We start from the raw sequence: 22,888 nt of genomic DNA, 5'->3' as shown, positions 1-22,888 counted from the left end.
CTCAATGTCTCAGTACTTACCCATTGAGGTTGAGAATCCACCTGGGAATGGTTTTGAATCAAGCGGTTTCATTAAATCACCTAAATGACTGCCAATCGGTAGACATCCACCAACACCCTTCTTCTTTTTTGATTTTGATGACAGCTTACGATTTCTTGTCTGAATTCCTTCTTTTTTCATTGTTAATGGTCGATTTACCTGCAAAGATGCAAATTAGTAAGGAACATTAGTAATCATTATCACATTTTGAGATGCGAAAGGGAAGAGCTTAATGCACCAATTAATGTAAGACAATTAATGCATTTTTCATGCCAAATGAGCTCTGCATGCATTTATGGTAGGAAGATTCTTCCCCATCTCATTTATAAGAACAAATTTTCTTAAACAAAAATCAGCTAGGGAAATTGTAAAAGTGCGATAACAGCGTGTGTGGCACGTGATGCGCAAATATTTACGTCACGCTCGATTTAGTCACTGACGACAGTTAAAACTCCATCCTTAATGTGACGGAGAAGGAAGAATTAGCATTTATGGAAATTGTTTTATGTCTCTTAAGTCGCGTGCGGGCCAGATGATGGAAGAAGAAGTAGTAGCTAAATGATCAACAAAATTTCATATCATCACTTCTATTCGAGGAAAATTTATGCATCTTTTAAGCATAAACATAACACATTTTTGCATTCTTGCTATTTTGATTAATTCATTCTCTGTTTAATGTAAAAGGGAATGGGATGGAAAAAGAAGAAAACTTTGTATGTCTTTTTCCTGCTTCGTTTGCTTATCGCAACATTCAGTCTGCAATTTTCTTAACTTATCATTAATTTCCATTTGTTTTCATCTCCATCTCTCACTACGATTTAATTAGATGCATTTTATTATTATAATAAATGAATTAATGAATATGTTTTACGATCTGAACTCAGGCACATGTGAATGTACACAAATAGAATGGAATTTATGTAATTGAAGGAAAACAATTTAACGAATTTTTACAATTTGAAATTTTATAGATTTTTTTGAATTTTAAAAAGTCGTTAGGAATTTAATTTGAAATTTCTGCAATTTAATTGCGATAAAATATGAAATTCCACAAAATAATCACCTGTTAAATAGAGGAAAATAGTTTTCAATCTGATAACATAGAAATATTTCAGTTAATTTCTTCATAAATGCGCGTACATGAAAAATATATGTAGCACCAGAAAAATTTAGAGCTCCAACTTCTGTACATTATTATTATCGAAGTTCTGAAATCTTTATTTTTTTTCTCTTATTTTTTTCCCTTTAAGTCTCACTCAAATAGATCGCTTATCGCATTTTGTAAGAAATGTATGTATATAAAAAATTGTATGTAATTCAACATTGTCTGACTTCTATTTCACTTCCCTAATGTATCTAACGTACTGACTTACATGCTATGCAATTTTTTTTAGTGTATAATGAATGCGTTAATTACTGACTGACTCAGTTTTTTTTGCGCAAAATGTAATAAGAAAGAAAAATGTTTATTGTATATGAATTTGTGGAAGTTCGCTCTGCATATCTCTGTCCATTATTGTAATAAACTTTTCATATGCATAAATATTTGTGATTTGAAGCGAAAAATGTGGAATTATTTTCTTTTATTTTCTCTCGCGCATTTATTTAATTTCCACTGTTTTTGATTTATGATCCTTGAAGAAATATTCTTTAACAGTTTTTTATTTGTGCTGTACATTTCCTATTCTATTTCTTTCTTCACCCTTTTGTTACATTAGCAACCATTTTTCTTGTAATTAGCATTAAAATAGCAAATGCAATAAAAAGATTCTCCACTACTTAAGCGATATGTATTGAAACCACTAATTACTGCAATGTAGATTATTGTAATTAAAGGATGTTAATGTTGCGAAAAGAAATATTTTTTTTTTCTAATGGATGAAGCGAATTTCTCTTATTCAAGTGAATATACGCAAGATCAGAAAGTAGTGATAATTGAAATTTTACGTAGAATTATGCATAATATATGCAGCATAACATGGGACTGTGATGAGTTTTAATTAATTTATGTTTTAAATAAAATTAAGAAAGTATTACAGGGAAATGAATGTCGAGATTTGCAATGCTAAATTGCAGTGAGCTTTGAAATATTCTTGATGATTTTTAGTTCATATTTAAAAGTTTTGATGTCTGATTTTGAATGTTAAATGCTTGTAGTTTGCTTCTCGATGAGCTATTGCTTAATAAACAGCTTATAAATTGTTAAATTTCAATATTTTTAATTATTTAGAATATTTTGCAAACACACGTGAAAAATTTTCGCTTCAACTGACGACAAAAAAGACGCGAAAAAATTCAAATTAAAAATATACGTTGAAGATAAAACTAATTGGGTGATTCTCTGGATAAGTCAAATTCGTCTAATTCGTGTCTCAAAAACTACAAAATTTGCTTCATAGAAAAACATTACTTTAACTTATTAAATAAACTAACTAATTGTTAATTTCGTTAAAATATTAATTATAATATCTCAATCTGTCTTTATTTTGTATTGTTAGTCTATAATACCTGCAAAAACATAAAATCAAAAAATGAATTTTCTCACGGATTAGGAAAAAAGTTTCTCGGAATCACTAAAATTTCAATTTTTCTCTTTAATTAAGGATTTTTGCAGTGTTTAAAGAGCAACAAACGATAGTTTTAGGTGTAATACACTCGAAATATCAACTCAACTATAGTGACAAGTAGAATAAAGTGCAAAAAATTCATGTTGAAAGTCGGAATTTGATATTTTGATTCCGAGAAACCGGCATAAAAATTGAAATATTTAATTAAATACAGCATGATGGCAAAAAATAATCAAATAAAGATCTGCACAAATCCCGTGAGTGTATATAAAGAAAGGAGCTATAAAATTGCCAGATTATGAGAAATATTAATTCAAAGTCGAAAATTTTGAAAAAATTTATCCAAAGAAACACCCAATTTCAATAAAAAGACAGATAAAATCACTAAAATCAATTCTAATTTTCGAGATTATCAATCCATTCAATTAATTATCCCCCAAATCCAATTTCATTTCAATTTTTATCTCATAAAATTCAGTACAAATTATTTAACTACATGTCATGTAACATGGAACATGATATGATGATGATCATCACAACTTTACAGCAACATTATTAATAAACTCAGCAAAATAAAAATCTTATCAACATGATCAATGCAATTAAATGAAGCTTACGCAAAATGCATTTCCGTTTTGTGTGCTTTCAATTTATGACTACAAGTAGCCACACACAATATTTTTTGTTGTTGTAGAGTGGAAGAAATCACGTTGTATATGTGCTTATATTCATCATCGACATCAATAAAATATAAAAATTGTAAGTCAGAATGAAATGTAAAAAAAGGCCAATAAAATGAAAGGTAAGCCCACTTTGATGTGATGAAAAAAAAAAGTATATGCTGTACTATTGTATATCAGAAAACAATGATTTTTATGTATTTAATTGTACAACAGCGGAGAGAAATAAATATATAGAAAAAAATGCACATTTTCGCATAACAATACATGAAATAAAATTAAAAAAAATCTACTCGAGAGAGAGGCAACAAGAGTATCAATTTCATTATGTCGTAAAATTGCTATAGATGTATGTAGATTTTTTTTATGTCGAACATTGGAACAATGGAACTTCATCATTACATTACAGTTCTACTATATAATTTTCTCAGTTGAAGAATTTAATGCAATACAAACGAATAAGTGAAGTGAGTAAGTGAGTGAGAGCCAAAAAGAAAGGACTTAACGTATCATATCGTCATATTGTTATAGTCTCAAATGAAGGGAGGCTTTTAACTCACAATGGTAAGGCAGGAAAAAAAAGTTCTTTCATTGTTACAGTTATGCCCTTTTTAAGTGGTAAATTAAATTCCAATAAAGCATACCATAAGTACGTAACAATGTATACATACTCAATTGGTACCTGGATGAAAGAAATTGTCGCAAAAAAATATGTTATTCATCAATAGAAAGGCTCATGTTGAGAATTAAAGTTGCGAAAGTAATGATTTAATGGATTTTTATGCTCAACGATCTTCCCTACAGACACAGCATTCAAATGACAATAGTATATAGGATTTTTTTCAGTAACAAATAAAGGCACTCAAAATCTGATATGTTCAATTGATAGAACAAACAAAAACAAACTTCCGATCGGATTGAGTTTGCCTTTCATTCATGCTAGGGATTTTTTTTGTGTTCTGGTTCATTTTGAACAGAAAAAGAAGGAACAGAAGAGAAGAGACAAATCCTGCAACAAAGTGAAATCAGGCAGAAAAATATCATTTTCACTAGCTCATTGAACAATAATTGAAAATTGCTTTTCGGTAAATCCTCATAAAAAAATTGTAACAATTCGTATTGTACATTATGGAATTAGAGACATGACATATACAGCTATGCAAAAAAATATTATGCAATGTTGTTTTAGGGACTTTTTTTGGAATTGGAAATTGAAAAAAAATTTACAATATTTTTTTTTAAGCATATCTTAGCAACCTTTAAAATTTCTGGGATTTGAACCCTTAACTATTTAAAGCTTTCAATGTCTGAAAAGACATTTTTGAATTAATTAATGATAAAAACGTTATTAAGAATCACAAATCATTGAAGCTAGTGTCTTGCTCAACTTCTCAAAATATAAACAGATCAAAAAAATTGAAAAACTGTAACAACAGCACAAATACAACCGCCGACGGTATTTCTTTTATATTTTAATAACTTCATTCGCAAATGGTGTGTATTTAAAAAATTCCACTACTTTAAGTCATGCGACTGAACATTCCAGCATTGCCAATTCACATATTTCTTCTCCTCTCGGTTTTATTTTGAAAATGAATGGAAATAAAAGTTGTAGTTTTTTTGGGGGCGCAAAGGAAATGACATAATTAAATACTTGAGCACATTTTAGTTGTAGCTGCTGTTGCTTTATTGCTACATATTGCGGCTCGAGAAGAAATAAATGTTATAAAATATAAAAGAGTGCTCAATTAAAAAATTAATAATTACTGCCGTTTGGGAATGTGTAGAGTACAATATTGTAATAAAAAATAACGAAATATGACCATGCATGCAATTATTTTAACTGCCCAAATGCAAGAAAGATCAAAAATAAATAAAAAAGTTCTTTACTGTCTTACTCATATGCTCGTGTGTAAATTACTAGAATTAATTGAGTAGATTTTCAGTTAAATTAATATTTCTACCGTCTGCTTGATTATGTTGTTCTTTCATGTTCACTAGAACTGATGTCTGTATTATCTATAAAAGTCAGCAAATTGACACGTTTGTTTGCTGCAGAATATTTCATTACTTCTGGTTTCTGTTTGTTTAAAATAGTCATATTATTAGTCAATTAACATTGAAGATCTCAGTTAAGATCGCATCATCTGATATTGTAATTGTCATCTTTTAATTTGTAATTTTATAGTTGCTGTTGATTAGTATTTGCCTATTAAGTTACATTTTGTAATTTTGAATGATTATAAACCTTTAAATTTACAATTTGTTAAACTTTAGATCGGAAAATTATTGAAATTGTGCAAATTCATTTGCTTGCAAAATTTGTTTGGGTTCGAATCCCATTAATCACTGATATAATTTGAATAAAACTGATAATACTAAATACTCACGAATTTTATTTTATTTTTTTGCTCTAATTTAACAAATTTGTTTAGTAATTGACTTCAGATGAAAAAATCACAAAACCCAAAATACCCCATGTTCATGTCTCAAATTGATCTGACAACTTTCATGCTTTTGCATAAAAAATTGTCATTTCATTTACATTATTTTGTTTCTTTTAAAGTGCTATAAATTAAAATATTATTTAAAAAATTTCCATTATTATTTGAATGTGAAAAACAAAAGAAGGAAGAAGAAGAAGAGTAAAAAGAAAATTTCAAGAAGAATGAACGACACAGAAGGGTGTAATTTAATAATGTTGATAACAATCTCCATATTATTTTTTCTTTGAAAGACAAGAAGACATGAAAAAGTGGAAAGGAAAAAGAGGAAAAAAAACTTTGTTTTTCGCATTTTCTTTTCTCTCTTGTGTCTTTGTCACATAAAGACACGTAGGAGGAGGAATGGAAAATAAATATGGAAAATAGATAAAGATTTTTCTTCTTCTCCTTCATTTCCATCTCATGCTGTCATTTTAATTGGGTAATTGCGGTTGTTTCGAGCTGAGCGAGAGGAAAAACTGGAATTTTTTTTTTGAAGTTTAAAGCACTTTGTTCGGCTGGGTAGAGAAAAATTGAAAAAAATGCATTTAATGTCGAGGAAGTTAGGGATGACAAGAACAATTAAAAGTTGAACGCAATTAAAAAAATGACTTGGAATTTAAAAAACCTGGATATTTGTAAGAAAATTTACCAAAATTTGGTATCATTAAATAAGTGAGAATCAAACTCAGGAATTTTACAAATTTCAGAAATATTGAATAATTCTACATCAGACAAACTGACAAAAACCCAATGACTATTTTCCCAATTTCCAATGTCACCCACAAAATCTAAAAAAAAAGGGAGGAAAACATTCTTAAAGTCAATTTATGTGCACCGACACTGTTCAGTATGGGCAAATATCATCTTAACAATTCACCCTCACGCACGCATAGAACGAACACAAAATAGCTGTAGAGGGAGTATTTTTTTTATTTTCCACAAACTAAAGAGGGATCGTGATGCCTTACTCTCATCACAGGAACATTGAATGAAGATGAAAAATCATAGAAACGTGTTCAATCGTTCTTAATTTCCCGTTTGGGAAATCTCATTTAATCTAATCGCCTTAAATGCATTGATTTTGTATGATTCAACCCCTTATAAATGTTTTATCATCAGCTATAATCAGCTTCAATTTTTTTTGTGAGTACAGAATATCATCCCCTTCATGTACATGATTGTATGTTCATTGCTACTTAACATTCATTGATTATTCCGTTTGTTAAAACAAAAAAACAAGAAGTTGGGGAGGTTAAATTGCGTGGAAAAACGATCCAGATGGATAAGAGATTGCATAAATGTGAGAATAAGGTAGAATTAGTGCTTCTTTTCACCTTTTATGATACAGGCAATTAAAAATAGCAGCGGAAAACTTTTGTTGTTTAATTGTAGAGCTGAAGAAAAAGTTTTAGAACTTTTCATATGCACAATTCTCGTTCCGTACACAACATGCGAGCTCATTGCAAAAAGTAGATCTTGCATATAATTTATAAAATCGACTCTTCTTACAATCCGTAAGTTAATAAAAGAATATATAGCCAACACAATACTCACATTATGTAATTTGTAATAAAGTCCACAGGCATTGCAAACAGGTTCACCACCTTGATTCCTTCGCCAAAGTGTTGTTGTTGTCGTTTTACAATTTGCACAGGATGTACCAGCACGACGTGCTGCACTTTGTAGTGACTGTAGTTTCTGTAAAGAATGAATTATTGGTATTATTAATAGGTGAAAATTAATCAAAATTTTTAAAAATGGAGATTTTTGCGTACGCAGAAATGAGGTTGAGATTGACGTGGAAATTGGTGATTCTTGGAACTTATTGGATCAATTCGTAATTGATGTCAAGCATCTGATCCTCAAAAAAATGCTAAACAAGTTTTGAAGACTCAATCATAATAATTTCGTTGAGCAGTTCCAACGACAATCCAAAATACAAGAAACTCGCACACACGAGAAAGACGACAAGAATTATAATAAATTATTCATTATTAATTTGAGCTACTCTATATAGATGCTAATCTGATATACATTTCCATCTATCTATCTTTACATATCATGTTATTTCGTGACCGTAGAATAGTAACAACATTGATGATTACGATGATAGATCAATTTATTCCACCCACTCTATATTGATGCTCAAATTAACATAAAGAAGTTGGATGGAAGTGAGAAAGAGAGAAGCATTCATCTACTGTTTCATATAATTGGTCAAAAAATTATATTTTTCTGTATTTCTTCTTTTCGTCTTGTTACTGCTTTTATTTTTTTTTTTTTTTGAGACAAGACATGAAAAGTTGAACATGTTGTTGCTCCAACTTGGGAGTATCGTAAATAAAAAGGAATGAAAGAAGTGGAATGGAAGAAGAAGAATGGAAAAAATGATGACTAAAGAGCAACTGTCTTGTCTCAAATCACTATTTCTTAATATTTTAATGTAACTTATTTTTCGTTGACTCAATATTTGGGGATTGTACGTAAGTTACGTCTAAATAGAAGGACCACACTGCTTGGTAGTATAGAATTGTTTCTAATTCCCCGATGGACATCACTTCCGAACAACCCCTACGCATATAAATTTATTTATTAAGAATATCTTGCAATGCTTTTCAACTTATTCATACCTTTAACTCAATCAATTAATTTTATATTATAACGAATGAGAAGTATACATACAATTTTTTGAATGTCATTTGATATGACAGAGATGGATAGGTCTTGTATATATGGCAATCTATAGCGCGAGAAAGAAAAAAATTTCTTTGTAGCTGCTGTTGTTGTGTCATGAAAATTCAGAAGACAAGAATTGGAATTTGAATATTGTTATTTCTAAATAATTTACAGAATTTGGTAGAATCATCTTTTACATTCTGTCTTGTTCCACTTCTTATTCATCCACGTCTTTGAAAGTTATCTCTTTTTTATTTCAAATTAATTTGTTTGACTGCATTTGAATAATGGAATCTGTGTAGCTTCCTGAATGATTTTTGGATTGTTTTAAGATTTTGTATAAAATTTGGCTTATTTGTTCGACTGGATGTGGACTTATTGAGATATTTTGGCGATGTAGAGTGCTTGACGTTGGAGATATGTTTTAGCACTTAGTTAATGATGCAGGATTATTGGATTTTATGCCAAATTGTTTGATTTTTGTGTTTAGATAGGGAACTTTTGATTGGAACTGTATTACAAACTTAATGCTTGCAGTTCAATCATATTCCAAATTCTAGAACTGATACATATCAAGAGATGAGCCTCTAAATACCCAATTAAGATCCATAAATTTAAAGCATAACCTTAAATCAATAGCAAAGCTCAAAAAGTAAACAAATCCAAATCTAGAGCAAGAATAAAGCACAAAAAGTGTCCATTCAGCATTAAAGATTCACAAATCCCATAAAAAATTGGGTCAACGCTTCAAAACTCCTCAATATGCACTTAAACATTCAAATTATTTCTTCTAACTCGATTCAAAATAAGCAAATGTATTTAAAGCTCACTGAACATTTGTTAGGCATGATGGACAGCTCTAGACCAGCCATTTACATACATTTCATTAATAATTCACAAAAAAATTAAAAATTTACAGTAGACAGTTTTGGATAAAAAAAGGCACTCGATAGTATAATTTATCATGATGCCTGAATATTCAAAAATATAAATTTATTCGAACAGACAATTTTTACATTTTATTGCTGAAATGCTAAACCAGTGGCTGACTGTAGAAATAATAATAATACAAATAACAAGAATACACATAAAGAGAAATACATAAAAATGTCTGTTTGACTGGTTGGGCACTTTACACTAGCGGATCAACGCATATCACTTTTCATAATTAGATATAGATAATCTATACATTAGATAAGATCATATTAATAAGATTTATAGCCTGATTGAATCTTTATACAGTTAACTCGGCGAGTTATGAGCTTGACACATTAGGACTTCTTGACTTGAATATTCATTCATTCATTTTTTTTTTGGTCGATAAAAATCAGTGAGACAATGGCATGCGATATAATTTAGTCAGAGCAAGTCTTATATTAATGATTTTTCTTCTTTTTTCCCTTAAAAATAACATCAGATGTAACTGCTGGGATTGTTGAATGAGAGATTTTTACAACCCCTAAATAGTACAAATGTCAGAGAGAAAAATGGTGATTTTGGAGCATGCGTGGAGCAACAATGTAACAGAGGCCATGGTTAGAAAAAAAAATTATCATTTAAAGCTGCTTCTCTTTCTCCGACTTCATGTTGAACTTTAATTTGTAAATGAAAATGCACACACAATATACAATGTGAGGAAAGGAAGAGAAGGAAGAAAAAAAAAATCGATAATTTATTAAAGCACTGCTTGAAGTAGCAGTAACGCGCAAAAAAAATGAGTGCGGATTTAAAAAGGGAGTCGGAGGTATTAATTAATAAGCCATTAAAATCTAAATGACTTTAATTAATTTACTTTTACCATCCATTGCTACAATTTATGAAATTGACAATTGTATGTTTGTTGCAATATTGTGCTACAATGTCTGATGGATATAAATCCCACCAGATCGCACTCAGATTTGTTCACAGACAGACAACAAAATGGCAGTTGAAGAAGAAGCGTAGTTGATGATGTTGCGGATTGAGATTCTTGATATGGAATAGGAAAGACTTTAAGAGTTATTGCGTGCTCAATATTGTCGTCTCTTGTGAGATTTAAGCTTTAAGAATGGATGGATTGATTCATTAGGGATGGTATGACCTGGATTATATGTTTGGCTGTAGTTAAACTAAGTCTGTAGACTCTGTAGACAGATATACAGCTCATATGATTCATTAGGGATGGGATGACCTGGATTATACGTTAGTCTGTAGCTAGACATAGACAATACAGCTCATATGATTCATTAGGGATGGGATGACCTGGATGATACGTTCGTTTGTAGAGACATAGGCAATACAGCTCTGTGATTCGTTAGGGATGGTATGACCTGGATTCTATGTATTTCATCTAGATCTGAAGTCTAAAGCTTATATGACCAAATGGACTCAAAATTCCAGTCAACAGACTTCAAATTGAAGCATTTCTTGATTCCCATCAACTCAAATCTCATCCGACACCCAACAAAAATTCCACGACATCTTGAAGACCCTACACAAACCTCACAACAACGAAAAAAGAGCACAGAAAAATCTAAAAAAAAGCGTGTGTGTGAGAGTGCTTTCTTCTTCCCTTTTTTCCACTGCTCAGATGTATGTGACAGTATAATTTTTTACTCCTTTATCCAACTGTCACATTTAATTGGTAGTCTGATCAAATTGCGATAAGAGAAATTCATTTGGGAAGTTAAAAAAGTGTATTTAAACATTTCTTTTGTGAATATTCTCTCTGCTCTGCTACTGATGTTTGTTGTTATATTGTACTATTAACAATACATGTGAGCATATTTTATCCAAAAAAAAAAACTTTATAGGATGAAAGAAGAGGAAGGAGAATGAACATAAGTAAGACTAATGTTCATGCGAAATTTTTCATGTAACTGATTTTTTTTATTATTAAATGGTTGGATGGAAGTTCTCAAATTTAATTATTAAGTTCCACCAAATTCTCCGAAACTTGGATATATCCACGTGAATTTATATATAATAATGCATTGGACTAAGGTTGCATCGTGTGTCACATGAAGTAAGGACAAGAGCACGATTTATTATTCTTATTATTATTTCTATTGTTTATTCAATATAGTAAGTAGCATTGATGCTTTTCTGGCTTCTCTCTTTTTTTTTGTTCTTGTTTAAGGAATGCGTTTCCATTCAAATTTAATTTTACGTACATTTATATTGGCAGTCACATGAGAGTAATCTTAATTTGTTATGCATTTATTTATTGTGCTTTTACATGCTTTACCATCCAGGTTGATGTTGTGTATCCATATTGATCCAAATTTTAAGCTTCTTTGTATTTAAATTTTAAAGGTTTTATGGAATAAATGAATGTTTAATTTTTAGGCGTAACTAGCTTCTGGTTTTCTTGACAGGTTTTTGTAGCTCAATTTTCATGAAAATATTCATTCTGAGAATTTCTTGACAAGCCGTCAATCGAATGGCTGAAAATAGGTTACACCTCTATAAATACCTCACGAGCTTTCATCAACAAAAAGTTCTCAACATGAAACAAATTCCTATTTCAATTTCGCATGATTTTAATCAAAAGACCTGTTCATGTTCGAGGTTCTTTTTCTCATCTCGTTTAATAAAAACATCAATTCATACACAAATAATAAATAAAAATGGAAATAGAAGAAGAAGAAACAAAAAAAATATATAAAATTTTCATATTTCAATCGATTAACTATAAAAGAGGAATAATAAGAAGATGGGCTATAAGAAATAGATATAAAGAGTTTCGAGACATACATTTTGCTATTTTTTAAAAGTCATTCAGTCTCTCGCATGTATCTATACAATATTCTCTGTAAACATTGTAAGAAAGCTATTTATGAGAAACTGTGGGTGATTTTATTTTCAATATGATATGTCTATAACAAGCTATAACTATTTTTTTGATAACTCATGATTTCGTTTAGGTAAGGATTCATAGTTTTAGCATGATTTTTGTTTGATTGAGTGATTTTTGAGTCTTTTTGACTTTTGGACCACGTGGTCGAGAATGCTTTCTTCCAAAAATTCGACAATAAAGCATTTTATGCTGATCGTTTTTGTCAGAGAAAGCTTTTGCCACTTTTTTCTAGCTTGAATGATTACTTTTACGACAAATAACAGTCTAAATTAAGAGAATTTTGCATTTTAAAGTTAAAACTGAGTAACTTTTTCGGAGAAAATTTTTAAAATTTCCAAAATCGTTGAATTTGAAATGCGTCTAAATCCCCAAAAAACAATCAAATTTGAACTGATTTATTATATTCCTGTCTATCGCTCAGTTGTAAAGTAAGTATTTTAAAGACTTTACAGGCAGTTCAACAGACGAAAATGAAATAAATTCATATATTGCATCGTCATTGTGTATTGAAGAAACTGCTATGTGTATATATGTATTAAAGTAATAAGTTTCTTCCTTTATGTACATACAATTCATTTCTGTTGGCTATTAAAGCTGTAGTAAACTAAATCATTTGCTCATTTCTTATAAAGTAGAATAAAAATTGCCTTTGTTATAAAGTTGTTTTGTAATTTTTTTCCTCTATTGTCATCTTGCTTCAATAGAGGCACTGTATATATATATTTTTTACAGTTCTGTAATTGTTGTGGCAACAAATAAATCTTCTTTAGCCTATAGTAGGAAAAAAAAGTGTAATATTGATTTTAAAAAATTATAGTCACACACTAAAAATATAATTAAGTTTCATTCTTTCTCCTATTCTTCTTCTTGCCTATTCTGAATATGAATTTAAATACATATAATCAATACGTAGTAGGTAGGTAGGTAGGTTAGAATTGTGGGTATGGAAATTATATTGTTATTAATTTGCTATAGTATACACACCTCAGTAGCTATAAAACTATTTAGAATGGTCAAATCAAATGGACAAAGTGATTTTTCGGTAAATTTAGATCAAGATTTTCAGATTAAAATTAAGCACTCACTCCCGGATCGAATTGGACTGAGAAAAGAAAGACGTTAATTTTGACACGAAAATTACATGGAAGAGGAAAAGGAATAAAGAGAAAGATTTTTTTTTTCGAATACAAAAATTGATTTTTAACACTTGATAAATGGTTAAATTATATATAATTAATACGCAATCGGCAGTTTGTGGCGCACTTACTGCGGAGAATATAATAATGTTGTTGGTCACAAAGACATAAAAATTGATTTTTTGATTTCATTCACTTCTCCTAGTTTTGAATGGATGTAGATTCCTTTCAATATGTGTGAGCTAGCTTCTATCACTCATTATTTGTTTGGGATGCCATCGTTCAATGAACCGGAAGCAAACCTATAATTTTTCTGTTGATTGCTGATCTGATCTTGTCAGTTTTTGGGTTATGAGAGGAATTGGAGCTTGAATATGTTGAACTTATGAGTTTTATTGACAAATTAAGGATTAGGATCTGAACTTTGTTTAATTAGGACTCTTTATGACTATTTGGAGCTTTAAGACAACTCAGGTAATAGAATTCAAGCCTAATCGGAAGCATTAAGCCTAAAACTCATCATCCAACTAGAAAACCCTTCACTAAGCATCCAAATCAACAACTCAAAGCATCAATCTAAGCCGAAGCACTCATCTTGACGATTTCACAACTATTAATCGATTTGTGAGGTTTATAGCTGATATTATCGCACATTTAATCCTCCAATTACATCTTCTTATTCCATTTCGTCAATAAAAATTAATTTCTCATACAATTGTCTTCGAACAAGACTCCGACATTCAATTATCATCCTTCACGAAACAAGCCACAAAAATAAAACATTTTAAATTGTCAATTAATCTTTCAGAAAATTTAATTACGATGATATGCATGTTAGTCATCCCATTCACTTAACTTACCAACTTACGTATGAATGAAAATATAAAAATGCTTAAATCAATCAGCGGTGATTGAGAGAGAATAAAACTATATAAAAAAAATCAATTTGAATGCTAAATTAAAAAAAAAAAAAGTTTGTGTGTGGCAGCGAATGGAAGTACATTCCTCAATGTCTATCAATTTCTCTTCTCTACTTTATATACTTTTTGCAAATTATCATTCAATTCTTTTCTTTTTTTAACTCGAAATGTGATATAAATCCATACGAAGAAGAGGAGATTTCCAATTAAGTTGAATGACATGAACTTACAAGCACTAATAATAATAGCTACAACAATAAAAATTATAATAAAGAGAGTAGCTAAGAGATTTGGTACATCTGAGATTGATTTAGATGTCAGTTAATTATTCCAAAACCTTGCGCTGCTAATCGCTGATTAAATGACTAAATGCCATACTTTTTATAGGTAAAAATTCAGAAGCGACATCAATTCATTTGAAGAATTTATTAAATCTCACTCGGGTAGGTCGTGCATTAGTGATGTACATCCAAATACTTCCTATACTGTATACTTCCTATATCGAGTCATGACTCTTGAGCTTTAAATCCAATTTCCCCAAAAAGTCATCCATCACTGACAAACAGCCCCCGCACAACGGATGATGATAGAAACCTGCATTCTATGGCTGTATGCATTCTCACGCAATCGCGGTAGATGAAGGAATTGAAGAAAAATAAAAACAAGATAGACAAGATTCTTTTTTGCCCGAAAATGGGCAAGAGTGAAAATGTTTACGAAAGCATTTGGCATATAAGCACTCACTCAATGACTATAATCCTAAAGAGATTTGCGACAGATTTCTTCTGATTGATTGATAGAATGGAATGAATAGATGAATGAACACGATTTTTATTTGTGGATATAATCGGGGGCGCGCAATAGTATTAGTTTGAGATCCAGATGAAGATCCAGTTTAGGAATTAAGTAGCAATGAGTAATGGCAAACCCCTTCACTCATCAACCACATGAAGGAAGAGCAGAAGAACAAACAGAGAGGATGAACATTAATCGGTGAATTGAAGCAAAAGCAAAAATCAATTTCAAGTCGAATCTGCCCATTTTTTTTGCTTCATAATTTCCTGTCCACATTGCATTTTATTGTTCCTGTAGGATTTATAAACATCAAGGAACATCATCTGTCAGTCTACAAATATGAATTACGTTTTATTCCATCAATTTCTCTTATCTGGAAACGGCGATAACAAACATTCAATGCTATAAATTATCAACCAATCAAATGATTGTTGAAAAGTCGGATATCAGCCACCCTCTAGCTCGTTATATTCATTTTTATCCGTATAAAATATTTTTTCCTTCCTTTTTCTCGTTCTCTCTTACTCTCGACATGACAACCCCAGATTTTTTCCCAACTAAACTCTCACCACGCCCTTAGCAAAATGCAGCAACTGAATTGAAATTTCTTCTCAATCATCGTTGGGGGAAACTTCTTATTCCTGATACGATTTACGATGATGATGTTGATGACGATGATTGGAAAAATATATGACTTTGTTTGAGGATGAATGGGGAACTTCTTGACTCAACACAAAACAATTCAAGCATTTAAAAATATCGATTTTCTCAACTTTCTTTGTGTACAATTTTTCCTTTTACTGTATATCCATCTACTCACTCCACCCGACCTTATTTTTCTTCCACGTCACATTGTCTTCATCCTCTCACAGCAGAAGAAAAGTAAGCAGCACAACAATAACGAAAGGAAAAGTAGTAAAATTGTACATATGAGGTAGCAGTTTCCATGACAACTAAGGAAGTGTAAACGAAAATGTGCGTAATAATGAAACTTTTACCAGAGTGCTTGAGCTGCTCCACATGAAACTTATGGAATAATAAACGAAATTTTGATCTCCAATTGAGAGGGTTGTGGATTAATTATGGCAATTGGTGGTCATTTTGGAATATTCATGGAGAGACATTACTGTTTTCCTAGAATATGGAGCACATTGCATCTCGTACTCAAAAAATCCATCTCATCACAAAATCATGTCACGAAACTTCCATTGCACCCTAAAAACAAGAGCGGAATAATAATAAGAAGAAGAAGAGACATGACTATGCCATAGATTTACTCCATGCTTGCTATCATTAATATAAAATCAAGTCTTATGTTCTTTATGATGTTTTTCAACAGATAAAACGCGCACGCTCATGGAATTGAATGTGACTGTATAGATAAATATGAACATAATGCAATGTAAGAATAGGGAGACGAAAAAATAAGGAACAGAATAAAAATGGACTTTATATGTGTGAAATGTTTCAATATTAATTGCAAAAACATAATCAATATGTTTTAGATTCTTTATCTATGCGTGGATTGTTTGTGCAGTTCCTACTTTTTTTGTTAGGGATAAATAAAGATTAATTTTAGAAACTGCTCATTTTTCAGTCACTTCCTTGTGTATGTGTGTTTATTTTAGACAGTAGTCAATAATTCCTGTACATTTGTGGACATATGGGTGTGGTAGAGATTGAGCTGTATTTTTTTTGCAACTCCAATTAATTAAGTCAATTTATGACTGTCAGGTTGTAACACAATTAGTGGATATATAGACTAATTTGACTTGATTATGCGGCTGTAATTTGATTTTTTTTTTTGGAATGTCAATTGTGATAGACATGAGAAGTGGCTTGTCAGCTATAGCTTGAATTGAGTTTGTACCACAATTCATTATGTGCAGCTATAGGATGTCATTTGTGATCAACCCCATAAATGTGATTCATTAATTCGTCCAGAACCCTCAAAAATCCATGAATCCCCCAAGCTCATTCATCATAATTAGAAAAATATTCTTTAATATGCATAACTGCAAGTCTAAAAGCCGTGAGTAGAACACAACAGAAAAATCCCACCTAGGAATGCCACAAAACAACCATCAAGCATAATAAAATGTGTAATTTCATAAACATTTAATGGTTGTCGTTGTTCCTAGAGTGTCAAGTATTTTTTTGGAAGTCATTACTTTAGCATAATCATACCTTTGACATGATTCGGGAATTTTTTTACATGACGAATATTCAATTACTGTATACATCTATTATTTGGTGTAAAAGTGAAAGAAGTAGTCATAAAAAGTCATTTTTATGTGAATAGGATTGTCGCCTGGTGTATGGTTTATGTCCATTTAACATTAATATACTTTTTTGGCTAGGCGAAGGATAAATAGAGACAAAAAATAGCACACAAATCGATATTTATCTACAATTTCCGTGTCAAGAATTAAGAGTGCGAGGCACACAATTGTTGACCACCAAGGAATTAAGCTTTAAAAGTATTTTTAATCTAAACACGACGAAGAAGAAGTCAAAAAAGTCAAGAATTTCTGCTTCTTACAAGTCGAGAATAATTGATGAATGTAAGCAGCGCTGCCTAATATCATTTTGTCACACAACATGCGTGCCTAGAAATTATTTTCATGTAACAGGTTCTCTTCGGTTATGTCCTTTTACTCACTTTTGTTTATGTACTTATTAACCATAAATCAGAATTATTATTCAATTAATCTAAGTATACATATACACACATTATTGTGCTAACTGGCAGGTAAGGTAAGGTTGTGGAGTAATTATACAGCCTTCAATTGATTTAATACAACTCATTGTTTGCGTATTTCAATTGTGCATGCATCAAGCTACTTGATATTAATTAAATAACAATTATATAATGCTGATGAGCTCAAAAGATTTTAATTTTGATGCAAAAAAAGAAGTGAAAATTTTAAGGTTCTTACATGTCATTATCCCATTAATAGAGCCATTAGAAATAATATATACCTCTAATATTATGGTCATAAAGTCAAACACGCTATTTTACTATGTATGAGATTGGATAAATAGTCATAAAACTTAGTTTCATTACCATTACCTTATTGTAACTAAATTAACAAATTTTACAGGAAATCAGAGTAGAATTTATGATTAAATCGATAGATCAACAAAGATTGTAGCTTCAATTGCGCAGCAATAACAAACAAACACCTCAGCAACAATCAAAACTCCAATTTCATTTCATTCCTTTATTATGATTTGAAACCAGAAATTATCTTCTATCCATTATTCCCATTTCCACTTCTTATTTTATAATTTAAATATCAAAAAGAAATTATTTCTTTTTATGATGATGGGAAATTGGAGGTGAAAAGTTTATAGCCAATAACAATAATGATTGTAATGATTGGATAGAATGAGAACTTCAAAAAAAATAAGCTATTGTGCGTAGGTGCAATTCAAATTATTTTAATTGGATTTAAATAAGATACAATGAAATAAATCGAATGAAGAAGTTCCATCGCTTTCTTTTATGTATTTTAATTTATTTCTTTTCCTTATTTTTTAGGTTATAAAAACTTGAGAAGTGATGAATTTTAAATAAATTTAATTATTTTTCTCGTGGCACAGCGGTTTGATTTATTTGATGCTGTATTTTTGTGGGTGAACATTTAGGGCAGTGAAAATGAGGTTTGCAGTACTGAACTCAACTTGAAAAAAGTGCTTTAATTAGCTGAATATGAAAATTTTCAATCTCAGGGTGTTTATTTTAGCTGAATAGTGCTGAATTCAGTTTAAACTTGCTGAATTCAACAGAAAATGACTAAATTGAGATGAAAATGACTGAATTGAGCTAAATCGCGCTGAATCCAGCTAAACAGAATTGAATTCACTTTCAGAGTGCTGAATTCAGTTAAAAACTACTAAAATGAGTTCAGCAGTGCTGGTTTCAGCAAACTCACAATTAATAAATTCAGCAATACTTCAAAAAAGCAAATAAATTACGTCAAAAATGGCATAATGAATGCAATGAAATGCAATTGCTTAATTTATTTCATGAACTACTGCCAGTAGCTACTTATTCATTTGAGAAAAAGAATCAAATAATTACATTTTCATCAGTCGTGTCCAAATTAAAATAAAATTCGAATAAAAATTACTACGACTTCCAACAATTAATTAAATAATAAATGTGAGTGTTGTTGGCGCGTAAGGCACGTTAATGACTTTTTTTTTTATAATTCTTCCCCATCCAACCATTTTTCATTTACTTCCTGATGAACTACTTATAATGGACATAAATATTTTAATGTTTTCATTTAATGTATTAAAATTAAAAATAAATTTCAGATATTTTTTGGACGATAAATGCAATTCAATGCAAATATATGCACTGTTAATGTCGGTGAACTTCTTATCATTCAATAAAAATTTATACATTTATGGTAAATATAATCCCTCAATTGATATACAAATAAAAAACAATTAAGATTGTAAAACAAGCATATCGTATTTGAAAATTATACAACAGCAACATTCATATTACATGTACAGTGCCGTAACAGCACAATAATCATAATTAAAAAGAGTTAAAGTAAATAAAAATGTATTAATCCCAAACAGCAAAGGAATGGTTCTTTCTGATGATAGTCATTTACCCAAAAAACAAAAAATGCGTAAAGGTCTGCATAAAATACATAATAAATGAAAGTTGTTTAATTCACGCACCAAAATGTTTGTTTAATTCGATCGTAATGGCTTAAAAATGCTAAAATTAAACACATATAACTAGACATTTCATGTTTGGAATCATTTTGTGAATTGCTGAATTAGAAAATTGAAACAAAAAGATTCATTTCTGTTGAATTATATTTGCATTCAAATTGTTACATTGACAGGGTGTTGAAATTCAATAGAATTGAGTCATGATTTGTTGTTTAATTTGGGGAAAATTTGATTCCATTTTTTAAGAGATTTATGATTTTGGCTTGTTGGGCGGTAAAGTGAGTTAAATGAGATTAAGGACGTTAATTGTTACATTACTAGTTGTGTGCTGAATTAAGGGAATTCTTAATCTAGAAATGAGATTGTTTATGTTGAGAATTTGCTGAATTCAGCTTGATAATCGTAGAAAATAGCATTCTATGATGCATAATTCAGATGAATTTAGCTGAATAGTGCTGAATCCAGATAAATTGAGCTGAGTTGTGCTAAATTAGGATAAATAAGCGCTGAATAACTTTGAATTGAGCTGAATAGAACTGAATTGAGAAGATTCACAGCTAAATTCAACTAAAGAGTTCCAAATTCATTTGAATTATGCTGAATATTAGTAAGTTTAGCAAATACACTTAGAATTGAACTTAATAATAACCTGTTAATCACTATTATGAGCTAAATTCAACAGAATTACATTAAACCTCATCAAATCCAATCTCAAAATCCAGCTGAATCATCCTTCATACTTAAAATCTTCTCATAAAATCAGGTTGTAATCAAAACCGATCGTTCAACTTTAGAAACATTGTTGAAATGTCATAACAAAAATACTTTATTAACTCTAGTAATTTATCAGAACTATTATTTAGTATTAATTTAGCCAGCAAAAAAGTATCAGCCATAAATTTAGCATATTCATTTGTTTTAAGGAGAAATAATCGATTTGAAATGAGAATCGAAAATCCATTTAAATAAAAATTTGCATTCTTAAAAGTCTTCATTTAAGACAAAATAACAAAAAAAAAAAGAGATATAAAAATTGAGAATCTTGGTCCGAAACTCAATACCTATCAATTTTGTTAATTTTTTTATGAGTCGTCATCAATTAAGTCTCACCTTTTTAACCATAGATGATTTAGTGATTCTAGTAATAAAAATTAATAATGGCAATAAATAAATATAGTTAGCAGCTACTCGTGTCCTAGTCTGATTCATCTTTATCAAGACAGTTAGCGACGAATCAGAAACGAAAGGAATTGTCACATCCAATATCGCATCACACAAAAAATATTTTATTTCATTTAATATTTATATTTTTATTATCGTGTGTCGTGCATGACATGAAAAATTTTCCCACACAATTTCTGCCGTTGAGTTTATTGAAAAATGAAGGAACAGTCAGTAATCGATTTGGGATTTTTGATACATGTAAATATGAGAGAGATATTCATTGTTATCATGATTATATATTCCCTATCCTCACCAGAGTTTATCTAGTGTATCAGCTATCAGACAGTATGTGGTGTATACAAAACACCTGATTATACACTAATTTGCTGACAAGTCAAACTCAACAAATCAATAAAAAATAATTTGATTTTTTGATGGTTATTTTTTCATATATTTATAATTTATATTCAAATTTTATGGACACACATGACATTAAATGACATGTTTTTATTTCTACCTTCATATACACGATAGTCCACATGTCCGTTGTGACTGTATTTGTATTACAAGCATTTTTTTAAATTAAAATATCGTTACTGATGAAATGTGGACTGAGACTAGTAGTTGTAGAGGACGTGAAAAATCATATAAGCTTTATCCAATCGTTAATTAACATAATTGCCTGCCTCATCGCGATATCACACGGCGATATCCTACTGTGTTTTGGAGACCACTTATGCATCATGTCTCTCTCACACATAGACACAGCTTTTGGGATGCGAATCTTATTTTTTTTTCTTTATTCATAATTCCGTCAATAAATTATCAATCAACAAGAAATCTTTTATTTAATTTTGGATATCTTAAAATGAAATTTATTTAATTTTTTCGGAAGCATTCGAGACAGCCTCAGTGAAAGAGTTTTTCCCATAAGATGATAATCATTATTGAATGATACACCGTAAGAGGTCTGCCTCTTATTTTCCATCTTTATCGTTGACAATTTCATTTTATTGAATTTATTCAATTTTTGGGGAGCATTTTAGGGAATTAGTTTAATTTGAATTTAGTGAGCTATAGATTTAGTTCTTCCAATTTCCAAAAACACCGAAATTCCTCAAAATTAATCAATTTAGACACAAAATTCAGTAAATCAGTGATTCTTAACCTTTTCCTAGTCCAACACACTAAACCACAAATCTAAGTCACCTTGTTGTGTCGCGAAACCTAGTTTCATAGTCAATGCAACATTGTGTTGCACACTAGTGTGACACTACATTATTGTGTCACATACAACAGTTTAAGAAACATTGCACCATTGTAAAGCAACAACTTAGTGTGTCCCAGTCCTAATCTCATGAAGCCCTTCCAGCAGATCCCCAAAAAAATTCCCATCTTCATCTCCCAAAAAAATGCGATAAAACCAACAGAAAAAAATCTCTCATTCCATATAAAAAATATCAAGAATGGATTGTATGAGAAATAAGAAAGGACCTCCTATTGCGCGTGGGTAATATTTTCATGCCTTCTATAAAGTTATGTGATTCATGAACTTGGAATGGAGAACCATCCGAGGGTGTGCAATGAATTTTCAATATATTCATCGTAGCTTGAGAATGGTCACATTGTAATTTGAGATTCTTAAAGTTTGTCGTTTGTGATTGATATGATGTGAGCTTCCCATATTTTCTTAATGCAATGGAACTGGATGGATGATATAGAGGTGTAGTTAGGAGGGAATTTGGGGTAAAAATGTAAAAATTACAAAAAAATATGTAAGAGTGGAGAGTAAAAATAACATTTAATTCTGTAGGATTCGAACCTTCAAATGTTCAGACTATTTGAATACTTTCTCAATTTTGACACATTAAATCAATGACAAAATG

The 22,888-nt window shown here is 30.3% G+C and overlaps 1 protein-coding gene across 4 annotated transcripts in view; it reads right to left on the bottom strand.

The window, feature by feature from the left end:
- LOC139086033 (GATA-binding factor C-like) overlaps positions 1-22,888 on the bottom strand; it is an 87,526-nt gene that overhangs the window by 4,566 nt on the left and 60,072 nt on the right. For all 4 annotated transcript variants that reach the window (XM_070634306.1, XM_070634309.1, XM_070634307.1 and 1 more), the window contains exons 6-7: positions 7,327-7,470; positions 21-198 (exon numbers count right to left, since the gene is read on the bottom strand). In XM_070634306.1, coding sequence (XP_070490407.1) covers positions 21-198; positions 7,327-7,470 — 322 coding nt within the window. The remainder of the gene's footprint in view (positions 1-20; positions 199-7,326; positions 7,471-22,888) is intronic.

This window comes from Chironomus tepperi, unplaced genomic scaffold (assembly GCF_022539635.2).
Source record: "Chironomus tepperi strain 1889 unplaced genomic scaffold, CSIRO-AGI_Ctep_v1 contig_85, whole genome shotgun sequence".
In the NCBI taxonomy this organism is placed as follows: Eukaryota; Metazoa; Arthropoda; class Insecta; order Diptera; family Chironomidae; genus Chironomus; species Chironomus tepperi.
Note: the sequence above shows the minus strand (reverse complement) of the source record. Positions and strands in the feature narration are given on the sequence as shown.